General features: G+C 40.9%; 1 protein-coding gene across 7 annotated transcripts in view; it reads left to right on the forward strand.

Annotated features, from left to right (window-relative positions):
* Nucleotides 1-13,223, forward strand: part of lrp1bb (low density lipoprotein receptor-related protein 1Bb) — a 351,504-nt gene that overhangs the window by 198,456 nt on the left and 139,825 nt on the right. For 6 of the 7 annotated variants that reach the window (XR_007185289.1, XR_007185290.1, XM_048193502.1 and 3 more), the window contains exon 18: nucleotides 2,208-2,324. The exons of the other annotated variant lie outside the window; for it this stretch is intronic. Coding sequence is in view for 4 of the 6 variants with exons in the window: in XM_048193502.1 (XP_048049459.1) it covers nucleotides 2,208-2,324 (117 nt within the window). In the remaining 2 variants the exon portion in view is untranslated. The remainder of the gene's footprint in view (nucleotides 1-2,207; nucleotides 2,325-13,223) is intronic. 7 annotated transcript variants of the gene reach the window in all.

Genomic DNA, 13,223 nt, shown 5'->3' on the forward strand with positions numbered 1-13,223 from the left:
TATATTATATTTCAGAAATGAAACGCATCAATCATACTTTAAACTTACGTGCTCTATGAATTATTTTAATATTATTTCTCATTTCAGGGTCATGCTAAATAACTGTAGAAACTAAAAACAAACGTGGTAACACTTTATTTTAGGGTCTTTTAACTATTGCTTATTAGTATGCATATTAATAGAATATTGTCTGTTTGTTAGTACTTATTAAGCACATGTTAATTCCTTATTCTGCATGACCTTATTGTATATTCTTAATCCTACCCAATATTTAAACTTAACAACTAAATCACTAACTATTAATAAGCAGTAAATTAGGAGTTTATTAAGGGAAAAGGCATAGTTAATAGTTTATGTGTTCTATACTAAAGTGTTACCACAAACATTATCTTAATATCACTTTTATTGTTATTTTTATTATTTTTCAATTAACATCATATGATAAATGGCCTAACTGCCATATGATATATGACAGGGATGGGCAACTCCAGTCCTGGAGGGCCAGTGTCCTGCAGAGTTTATCTCCTCCTATCATCCCTGATAAAAACTCACTTGCCTAAAACTTTCTACTAATCCTAAAGACCTTGTTTAGCTGGTTCAGGTGTGTTTGATTAGGGTTGGAGCTAAACTCTGCTGGGCAGTGGCCCTCCAGGACTGAAGTTGCCCATCCCTGATATATGATAATGGCATAACCCAAATACAAATTTCTGATATTGAACTTTTTGTTTTTGCCATTGGCTTTTCCCTCACCACGACCTTTAGCCTAAAGGATATATTTTTTTCTCTCATTAAAAAAGTACTGAGTAATAGTAAATGGTAAATAATAATAATAATGATAATAGTGACAGTATTTTTTGTGAAAATTATTAAATACTTACTTCTTATTAATTTGATTTGGTCCTTATCTAAATGTGTCAGACAAAGATGCTATATAAAAAAATTAAATAAAAAATAGTTTTTCCTACTTTTAAGAAAACTACGTTCAAGTGGAAATTTATCTTGTTAGTGACATGCATATTTGCATGTTTTAGGAGGCTTTCAAAATTAAAATAGCTATGCAAATTTTAATTCTAACAGCATACATACTATTTCAGGTTACAGTTAAAAATGTCTTAAAACATGGTTTTCAGTAGGAATTATGAGCATTTCAGTTTCCGTTTGCCATTGAAAAGTGAGTGACTGCATCAGCCTCTGCAATTGTTTAGTGATTTACCATTTTTGAAATGTTGGCTTTGTTATTTATTTACTGATTGTCATTTCGAGCTACCTTCTCAGGTACTATAATACTAGGGCATGGAGCATTGACTTTCTTATGGGAGCATGATAATCGCTAAGCATATATGTGCAACGAAGTGAACTTTCTCGCTACGGATTGTAAGAATCACTTTTCCCCAACCTCCTTTATTCTAACTAGAGTAACACCTGGCCTGTTTCCAGAAGTTAACACTTTTTCACTACTTTAAGTGCTGTAAGATCAATGGAAGGGAAGAACAGATGTGATAAATGCTGTCAACAGTCTGACATCCCTCTGATAAAGCCGGAGAAGTCTCAGGCCTTTGTTGACTTGGCAGAAGCCGTTAGAGCAAAGCGATGTGGAACACAAGTGATTATACTGAATCAGTGAGGAGCTGAAATTGACAGCAGATGTTAAAGCGATTTAATATTTCATGATTCAAGATGATCTGAAGCAGAGAATTGCTTGAATTGGCTGTAAAGTAGTCTCTGGTGTATCAATGAAATTTTGATCAGTAAGCTCTGAATTAAAAGATTGCCTTTTGGTGGGACTAATTCCTGGAGTCACACATCAGACTAAACCAGCTTAAAGAAACTACCCTTAAATTGATTTCCTCTTATGAGTGTGTTTAAACTCTGGACCTTGGGGTTAGAAATCAAGAATTGGTGCAAGATTGATTGATTGATTGATTGATTGATTGATTCGTTCACTTTAATATAACCAGCCCCCCCCCCCCCCCCCCCAAGAATTGTATTTATCATAATTGTTCTATTGAAACAATCTGCTAAATATTGTCTAAACTTTTTTTTTTTTTCTTTTGCTCAAAATTGCTAAAATAATGTTAAATAAAATCATTAGGTGGAATTGGAATAAAATTGTTATATTCTTTGAGATTCGCATCCCATATGGCCACTGCTAAAAACTCTAAATGTCATGAATAATGTTCTTGTTCCCTTTATCGTTTTGTCTTTAGCCCAGCCATGTCGGGCTGGTCAATTCACCTGTGGTAATGGTCGCTGTGTACCAGAAGCGTGGCGCTGCGATCAAGATGATGATTGCGGAGACATGTCAGATGAGTCCACATCCTGTGGTGAGTCACTGTCCTACTAGCTAATTGGCTTGGCAAAATTTAATGTGGTATAACTGGTGAATCTGTCAGCACTGTCATCATCAACCAGCCTTACTTAGGACAAGTTTCTCTTTTCCCCTTTCCACCAACACAGTGCCAATGCTTGTGTCAAATCTGACCTCATTAAATGCTTCTCTGCAACCAAACAAATTGAAAACAAACCAAAAAACAAGGAATAAGGCAATGACAAAGACCTTAATGTGCCATGCTTGGCCAGGTTATGCTACAGCATAGTCAGTTTGGCTCTCAAATCACTGGTAACACTTGCCAGATCTGAGAGAGCATTGCCTCTAGAATATGGCTGTCAAGCGATTAATTTAAAGGGGTGGTTCAGTGTTTTTTTTTTTTTTTTTTCTAGGCTTGACTGTGTTTTGGGGGCACAGTTTAACATGTCTTAATGCTTTGTTTTTTTTTTAAAAAAAAAGACGTATTTTTCATATATTTTACCTTTATTCTACAGCTCTGTTTCCATTGTCATGTAAACAGCTCGTTTGACTTCCTGCTTCTATGAAGCCGCTCCCTCCAAAATACGCAATGCGCTCAGATTGGTTAGCTGGCCCAGTGTATCCAGAGCCACCGTGATTCACTGAAGCATACGTAAACGCCACGCCCCTTACCATTAGTTCTTAGCGGTTACGTGGGCTTTGGTGGAAATGTAAATAATGGCGTCTAGATCGCTGTATCAATTTGAACCCGAATCAGACCCAGATGAAGAGGGTCACGCAGAACCTCTGCAATCACGGCTTTTAAAGGACGTTTATGAATGGTATTTCATATTGTATTTGTGTCAAAGTGTTTAGATATGCTGTCACTGCTGTTTGTTAGCTTTCAGTATACAGTTTTATCCTGATTAAAGCTTTACTGTAGCTGAATACATGACTGAGTAGTCAGATTTTTGTAAAGGTAGCGTTTAATTTATAGCATGAACAACTGTTTGTCTATGAACATAGAAGTTTGGTGGTGTTTGTAGAATTTAGCTAACTGGCTAGCGAAGCAAAAACATGTTGGTCTCTGTATAATGTTATGTCCTTGATGCAACCAAAAATAGCAACAGAACTATACGTTTAAAAGACATGTACAAACAATAAAATGTACTTACAATTTGAAGCCAATAAAAAGCAGCTTCTGCTTTTAAAGTGGGAACTGCTTCATCTTTCAGTAATAGCCTTTGTGCAAATCCAGCATTGAACTCGTGTAGATTCTGGAAGCTGTCTTCAGTGCCGCATCCAGTGTAGAAAATATCACAGATTAAAATGGGTTCTATTATCTTTTGACGAGTCGCGTCGCGCCGCTCGCATCCGGTTTACACAACTCTTCTGCTTCCATATGCTGCGCCACATGGCCTCGCCCACTTTGTTGCGTGTTCCCGGGGGCATGTTTTGCAGGGTTTATGATGTCACCAACCTGGGAAGAAGCTTGTTGTAGTCCAAACCAGTCGTTTTTGTAGACAATAAAGTGCCATAACTTTAAAAGACAATATCTCCGTTTTCATTGAACTTTCAGTGCTGTAACTTTGCAGATACTGTTTATGCTCAAGCAGCAACATTACACCCTAACTACACTGCGTTCCAAATCATTATGCAAGTGACATATCAGTAAGATTTCAGTACAATAAACATTCAGATTTTAGTTTTTCTAAGAAAATGTTTGTTTGTTTATTTATGAAACATTCATTAATAAGCCTTTATCTGACTGTTCTGCTGTGCTCTAAATCACTCACAAATCTTATGATAATTCGATAATCTCCATTCAGTTTCACACAATATTAGTTGTTTTCATGCCTTTTGCACAACATTGCACCATTTCATGCTTTTCATCTTCAGAAAGATCTTTCTTCCTCCCCATATTGCATGAGAACTGTGACTTGCTTAATAATGTGGAACGACCTCTGAGTAGGGTTTCCATAGATCTGGCAAATTATTTTGTCTGAGATTGATACCAGTTATCTAAAAAGACATGGATAAATAAACAAACATACATTTTCTTTGAAAAACTAAAATCTGAATGTTTATTAAAAAAGTGAAATCGCATTGAACCACCCCTTTAATTAATCACACATTAAACTTGGCTGAGAAATTACCCCCATGTGATAATTTAAAGTCGTTATTGTGTTAAATGAGAAAAGCATGAAACAGAAAGTACAAAAAGTAGCTTTAGGAAAAATTATATATATATATATATATATATATATATATTTTTTTTTTTTTTTTTTTTTTTTTTTATAAATATATATATATATATATATTTTTTTTATTCAACATAGAATTTATTACACATAAACTTTTAGGCTTCAACGGCCTTGAGGGTGTGTAAATGATCAAATGAGGGACTATACATTTAATGCTTTTTATTAATATGGAAAATGATTTTTTTTTCTTTTTATGAAATGATACTCTAAATAAGAAACTAAAACTGCCAGTAAAAGTGGCGGTAAATATCTTAATAAGTAAGTCTTTGAGTCATTCATTCATTCGATTGTTCAAACAGCTGATTCATTCAGGAATTAAGTATATTGCTCTCTTTATGAATGGCCATTGAATTATTGATTCACCTGACTGATTTGATCATAACGCAGATTTATTCAGAAACGGAAACTGTGTTCATCAAAGACACACAACAGTTCTGCTCTGGCTTTATAGGTAATTTTTAAATTTTTCAAAATTGACAATAACAAGACAATATTGTGTCTAAAATTAAATGCATTATGAACTTCAAGGGTGTTTCACACTTGGGTCCGCTTTAAAAGAACCAAACTCAGACCCCTTTAAGTGGACCAAGAGGTGAACCCAGTAAAAAAGGACCCAGTTCTCTTTACGTTCACACTGTCCCTGTCCCTGAAAGAGGACTCAGATCCTTTTTTGGTCCACTTATGGAGGAATGTGGTCTCAGACCACTTTGTGTTCATACTGGTGCTTTCTGGATCTTGTTCAGTTCAGTGTTTGATGGCTTGACCTATGGCCTTCAAAATTTGATCCCATTCACTTACATTGTATGTGCCTCACTAAACAAGAAATTTGTTTGTAAAAATTATTATTACAGAGCCCCTCACATGACATGCAGGAAAAAAATCGTAGACTAAATTGTGTGCACGATTTACTTTTTTTTTCCTGCATGTAATGTGCGGGACTCCATATATAATTATTAACTATTATTTTGTAAAACGATATTGCTACAAATGCTCTTGAATGAGCTTAAACGGATGAGCTTAAAGGTATAGTCACCCTCTTGTCCACACCGGTAAGACCTTCATTCATCTTCGGTACACAAATTAAGATATTTTGATGAAATCTGAGAGTTTTTTTTTATTTTTTATACTGAGCCGGTGTTCTGATGTAGAACCTGGTGGAAGCGCTGCAACGTAAATAGCATAGCAGAATGACAGGGGAGAGACGAATTTGTTGGATAAAGTCGTTATTTTTGTTTTTGTGCACAAAGTAATCTCGTCACTTCGTATCATTAAGGTTGAACCACTGAAGTCACAAGGACTATTTTAGCGATGTTTTTACTACTTTTCTGGACATTGAATGTGGTAATTTTGTTGCTTTCAATGGAGGATAAAAAAACCCTCATATTTCATAAAAAAATCTTAATTTGTGTTCCGAAGATGAAAGAAAGTCTTACGGAATCACATAAAGGTGAGTAATTAATGACAGAAATTTCATTTTTGGGTCAACTAACCCCTGGTTTATCTTTTGAACAAAAACATAAATTTTGTTGCAATATTACAACATTATTTACAATGTATTCTTGCACTATATCGCACATCCATCTTTGTAAAAAACGTCTCGGGTTACGTCTGTAACCCTGGTTCCCTGAATAAGGGAACGAGACACTGCGTAGTCGCTTTGGGAACGCCTCTGCGTGTTTTGTCTTGAAGCACTCGTGAAATCGAACCAATAGTGTGACGGGACGTCAGTGCGGGTGACGTCACGGACCAGGAAGCTATAAAGCACTCCTGAGAACAAAGAACGCCAGCTTCTGATATGGATGAAGCAGACGCTCACAGGCGTGCAGGGAGTATGGCTAAGCTACGCAGCGTCTCGTTCCCTTATTCAGGGAACCAGGGTTACAGACGTAACCCGAGACGTTCCCTTTCATGGGAACATCGACGCTGCGTAGTCGCTTTGGGAACGCTATCCCAACTAGGCCATAAGACCAAGTGCCTGTCTGTTATCTTACGACGAGAGCACCGAGGACCCTGGAGTGGAGCCCAAATCAAGGTTATACAACCTAATGAAGGTATGCTGAGATGACCACCCAGCCGCATAACATATCTCGTTAATGGGAACCCCCGAGATCAAAGCCTTTGAGGCAGCCATACCCCTAGTAGAGTGTGCCCGGACAGCCAAAGGTGAAAGCTGCCCGTATGACTCATGGGCAAGAGAGATGGCCTCGACCACCCACTTGCTCATTCTTCCTGATCCGGATTAATCAAAGGAGGAGGACAAAAGGCCTGCAGTACAATCGGTCCTGGGACTAAGTGGGGACCTTGGATTTATAACCAGGTCTAAGATGAAGGAAAGCCCTGAGCATACCAGGCGCAAATTCCAAACATGAGGGAGCAACCGAAAGTGCTTGAAGATCTCCAATTCTTTTGAGAGATGATATTGCCAACAGGTGGACAGTTTTAAGAGAGAGGAATCTTCCAGACACCTCCTCTAATGGTTCAAAGGGAGCCTCAGCTAACCCTTCCAACACAATAGCCCAGTCCCAGACCGGAGTTTTGTACGCACAGAAGGCCTCAGCCTCTGGGTACCACAGAGAAAGCGTATAAATGGGGAGTTTCTTCCACAGAAGAGTCCCCCAACAAAGCATGATAAGTGGAAATAGCCACTATATAAACCTTCAAGGTAGAAGGAGATAAACCATCCAAGTTTTATACTTGGTGAAATTGCAGCACAAGACTGATAGAAGAGTGGAACAGGTCCAGCTGACGTTGTCTACAGCAAGTAGAAAACAACTTCAATTTATTTGTCTGTATAGCTTTCTCGTGGAAGGAGCTCTGGAGTGGAGTATAGTCTCGACAACCTCAGTTGGGAGACCGGATTCTATGAGCTTAGCCCCCTCAGAGGCTAGGCTCAGAGTTTCCACAACTCCAGGCGGGGGTAAATTATCATGCCGCCCGCTTGAGACAGAAAGTTCTGTCTGATAGGGATCTCCATGGGGGAGCAGTGTAGAAGAGACACTAGGTCTACAAATCAAACTCGGGTTGGCCGGAACGGGGCTATCAGTATGAGATAGACCGTCTCTAGGCAAACCCTCTCCAGAACTCCTGGGAACAGAGCGATCAGGGAAATAGTGTGTACAGACATAACCTCTGCCACGTCTGCACCATGGCATCCAACCCCAGAGGGGTGGATTAGTCAGAGAGCACCACAGTGGGCAAAGAGATGTTCTTTCGAAGCAAATAGGTCAATTTCTGCACGACCAAAGTTCTCAAATGAGCTCCACCACCTCAGGGTGGAGACTCCATTCCCTGGGCCTCGGCCCCTGCCTCAACAGGATGTCTGCCCCCACATTTTGATGCCCCGGGATAAGTGCTGCTCTCAGGGAGAGGAGCTTCCCCAGGGCCAACAAGAGGATCTGATGGGCTAATCTGCACAACTGGCGAGGCCTCAGACCCCCTGATGGTTGATATGAGAGACCACTGACATGTTGTCTGTGCGAACCAACACATAGTGGCGACCCTTGGGTCTGGGAGGAAGTATTGAGTACTCAAATACCGCCATCATTTCCAGATGATTTATGTGCCAGGAAAGTAGATGGTCCTCCCAAAGACCCTGAGCCAAGCGACCACTCATGATCGCCCCCCAGCCTGTGAGGGAAGCATCTGTCGTTAGCATTACACGACGACAAGGAGCCCCCAACACAGGTCCCTGGGACAGGAACCAAGGCTTCTTCCACATGACTAAGGCACGAAGGCATCGCCGTGTGACCTTAATCATGCGAAAAGGATTTCTTCTCTGAGAAAACCCCTTGGTCCTGAGCCACCACTGTAAGGGTCTCATGTGCAGCAGGCCAAAAGGTATCACGTTGGACGCAGCTGCCGTAAGACCCAACAGTCTCTGAAACTGTTTTGCAGTGTGTGACTGGCCTAATTTCATCCCATTCACGGCCGAGAGAATGGAACGCATCAGAGCAGTAGACAGACGTGCCTGCATTGTGATGGAATCCCAGACTACCCCTAGATAGTTGGTAGTTTAAGCTGGAAGAAGCACACTCTTCTTGGCAATTATTCCAGCCCTAGCCTTCTGATGTGAGACAGAACAACATCTCGATGTTGAACTGCTATATGCTCAAACTGAGCTAAATTCAACCAATTGTTGATATAATTCAACACGCGAATGCCCTGGAGTCTCAGAGGAGCCAGAGCTGCATCCACGCATTTTGTGAAGGTGTGGGGTGAAAGAGCTAGGCAGAAAGGAAGAACCCTGTATTGATAAGCTTCGCCCCCGAAAGCAAATCTGAGGAACCTCCTGTGCTGAGGATGGATGGATACATGAAAGTACCCTCCAACCCTCTTTGGAACAAAGTACAGACTGTAAAACCCTGACAGCTAGCTGGGAGGAGAAACCCCTTCTATAGCTCCTTTTTGCGAGAGCGTCAGAACTATGTGTTCCAATACCAGAGACTGCAAGGGGTCCACCACTATAGGGAAGACCCTGTTAAATTGGGGCGGGCAAGACCCGAATTCTGTAACCCTTTTCTATTGTGAGCAGTACCCACTGAGAAATACTTGGAAGTTTCCATCTACCAGAAATCTACTAAGGGAACCAGTCTCTCAAGACTGGCCTCTGGAGTTTTTTTTTTTTTTTTGAGCATTTGACTCAGCGCCCTGAAGCGGTGAACCGGCAGGGAACAACCGAATCAAATGTTGACCGGCCCTCCTCAGAGGGTCAGTGGAGACCGCTGCGCCCTGAAGCACACGAGGTGGCAGGGTTGGCAGAACGGCCCCCTGAGGGCACCGAGGAGGGGCGGATACCATATAGTGTGGTAAAGAACCCTCTTCGGAAGGGGGCTACCCTCGATTGTCCCATGCCACTGGCGTCAGGACCTTTTCGAAGCCTTCTTGGTGATAATAACAGTCCGCAGATTCCACAAAGACCTCAGCTGTGTTGCCTGTCCCGGTCCCCAAGCTTTCTGCGGGGGAGCATGGGTGGCGACACTTTTTTTTTTTTTTTTTTTGAATGAATGGTCAGACCAGTGCCCTGAAACGGCGAACCGGCAGGGAACAACTGAACTGACCACTCTATGACCCTCCTCTCCTTGGAGGATCACTGGAAACCGCTGCGCCCTGAAGCACACGAGGTGGCAGGGTTGGGAGACCGGCCTCTTTTCTTTTTAAATTCCTCAGAATTTAATGTATTCAATATTTCATTTAATTCTCAAATTAAATGCAGCCAAAAACAAACAGTCAAAAATGACAGGCTGAATATATTAGAATACAAAAAGAATTATAGCTCGTAATAGTTTGCAATATTATAGGGAAAGAGAGAAAGGGAACTCCCGTCTACTCAGTTCCCTCCAAATATATATAAACATGTATATATATATAAACATATATATAAAATATATTACGGGCACGATATCTATGCGCAGCCTCGGCAAACGCGAGATCCGAGCCATATATTCTTTATTGCGGACTTAATCTGCGCGCTGCCTTGGCAAACGCGAGATCCGAGCTATATGTTCTTTATTGCAGGCTTAATCTACGCGCTGCCGCGGCAAACGCGAGATTCGAGCCTTGCGTTAGACTTTTATTCCCTCGAGAATAAAGCCAACAGGAGTGGAGCTAAAAACTCTCGCTAGTGCATACTTCTCTTTACACTTCGGGACATTTTTATGAATGAACACTGTCAGCTGTGAACTGACGTGCATGCTCCACTCTCAGCAAACAAAACATCGTGTGCATCCCTACCCGCTTTGTAGTATAGCACTGGAAGGAACGCAACTCAAACTGCTGTTCACTTTCTTTATATATACAAATATATCTTCAATATTTGTAAGTTGACAAATTCAGAAAGATATTTAACTTCTCAGTTAAATCGAGAAAATAATCAGACAAGTATTTCACGTAGTTTTCACGTACAGAAAATGGATAAAGTAATCAAATATAAAATATCACTGCATATTATCTTTACTGTATAAAATAAATAAAGATTAATCATTATTGAAGTTACAAAAACTATTCAGTCAAGAGCAGTGAGTGATTTCTTTGTTATTTGTTGTTTGATTTAACATTAAAAACAGGCAGCAGGAATAGTTTTTTTCCCTATAAGACATGCACGATCCAGTAGGCCTACATATACTGTTACACATGTGCCTTTCTTTCTCGACTAATATACGTTCACTTAAGACATAACCGACTATGTTTGCTAGGATACTCGCTAAGACGGGCATGTTGACATAATTTTTGTATGAATTTGTCCGCTGAAGCGCAAGACTTGAAAGAGAACTCAGTATTTGCGCGCTGACTGAAATAAGCGTGTGCGCGCTTCGGATGAGCGCACACAAATCTTCTCACAGCGCGCGAGTTCTCTTTCGCGTCTTGTTCTTGAAGGTTTAAATCAGCAAGGCTTAAATGAGTTAGTTTAAACACAGACAGCAACATGTGCTGTTCAGGTCTCACCTGTATCAACACCCGGGTGATGACGGCGTAAATGACTGGACATTAGAGCAGACGGCACTCGCAGTTAACAGTTTACAAAGAGTAACTGTTTTGTCCACACTTTCTGATTATTGTTGTTGTAACGTTTTGCGCATCCATCGACTGAAACATACATTATCTGAACTCTGTCTGTCTGTTTCCCACGTTGCTATTTTAAACAAACCATATTAACCAATAGATGCGTCCTCATTCGAGATGGACCACGGTGCAAGTGCGTACCGAACCGTAAGTGGAGAACCGTACGGTTCGATTTTTTACAGAGAACCGTTGCACCCCAATACATATATATCCGAGTCCTGATCGGGAGGTAACGTCCGATTCCGATCGAGTCTGAAACCACGTGATCGGGCCCGATTTCCGATCGCGTGATCGGATCTGGACATCCCTATTTCAAACACAACTGATTTGTTTTTGATGTTAGAATAAACGTGTGATTTTGAAACACGATATGTGTGTGAGGTGGCGAGTCCTCAAATCAATATCACAATATCCACCTCCTCAGAGCTGGACATGTGAAGTACCGGTGCCTCAACCCGGGGGAAGAAACCGCAGAACGTGCTTCCACCTGGGAGACGGCACTGAAACTGGCAGGTAAGGGCAGAGAAAGGGCAGCGCCCGTCTCTAACCCCTCTGCCAAATTCATCTGCGAACTCCATGATCTGAGCCGCCGCTCTGCCTCGGCAGATGCGCGGGACCTGACCACGAAGAACGCGAGCCGCGGCACCTTCCTCAAAGAGCGCCCGGCGGGAGTGGAGAGGTTTTATATTACAATGCTCGCAAACAACCCCCTCGAGGGCCGCCTGGGCATGCTCCGCTCCCAGACAAACAACACAGAGCTTGTGTGTATCCCCACCCGTGAAGTAATGAAAGTAGGGAAAAACACACGGTCTGATGCTGTTTGCTCGCCATTATAGTGTCTTTTATATACATATATATGTGGTGTAATACTGATACTCTTGTTCTCAAACAAAAGAGATCGTTTCTGTATATGTAAATGACAGACAACACCAAATAAGACACACGATAACACAGAGCGCTGCTGAAGACACAGAAGCTGGCGTTCTTTGTTCTCAGGAGTGCTTTATAGCTTCCTGGTCCGTGACGTCACCCGCACTGACGTCCCGTCACACTATTGGTTCGATTTCACGAGTGCTTCAAGACAAAACACGCAGAGGCGTTCCCAAAGCGACTACGCAGCGTCGATGTTCCCATGAAAGGGAACATTTATTTTGAATTGTTTTCCTTGAATCATGTTTTATTATTATTATTATTATTATTATTATTGCAGAAGGCAATGATTACATTAGCATAAAAAAAAACATGGACAAATACAATAATTGAAAGATGCAAATGAAACTGCTTTAAATTTTCAGGTAAAATAGGTATAGCAGCATTCAAGTAAGAAACTGAATAATCAAATGAAAAAATAAAACTGCGTATTCTTAACTGTATGAATGAAACGTATACTGATTCCACTGATTGTTTTATTAGGCTGTCACTTTAAGAGCTGCAATGAAAAGCTGACATGGATCGAATATACTGATAAACATAAACGATTTCTTTCCCAGATACATTCACTTAAGACAAAGCCTGTTTACGTGAAACTAGAGTGTTTTGACACTTTAAATGCAGTAAGACGCTATAGATGATTCAGTTTAGTACACACGCTGTGATGGCTGGTTTTCTGTGCATGCGCTAGGTGTGTGCGCTCATAAACCATATATAAAAAATTACACTGGCAAGGCATGCAGGCGCGTCTCTCTTACACAGTTTGGAAGCAGTTAAAATCACAATCAACAAGTGTACGTTGCGAATGAAAATTTGTAGAGATCTGAGAGAAACAGCAGCCATGATGAAAAGCTGATTTGTATGGAGGCATCCAATGACCAAACTACAATGGAATTCGCGAACGTAAAAATCAAGTGAGCCCAGAGTGGTTTGTGTTTAGATTACGTGTTTTTAGCGAACCGTACCATGAGATGAAATCGACCACCTCTCCTCGGTTTGGTTCGTTTTTGAGGGGTCTGAGATCATTTGGAGTGTTCACATATGGGCCAAAAATAACACGAACCACGCTCAGACCCCTGAAAAGGACCAAGTGTGAAAACACCCTTATTTATTGAACTGTTGTGTAAAATCAATATCACATTTGCACTCGTGCTATTTGGAACAAAAACAACATTCGTTTGATA

Source organism: Megalobrama amblycephala, linkage group LG6 (assembly GCF_018812025.1).
Source record: "Megalobrama amblycephala isolate DHTTF-2021 linkage group LG6, ASM1881202v1, whole genome shotgun sequence".
Lineage (NCBI taxonomy): Eukaryota > Metazoa > Chordata > Actinopteri > Cypriniformes > Xenocyprididae > Megalobrama > Megalobrama amblycephala.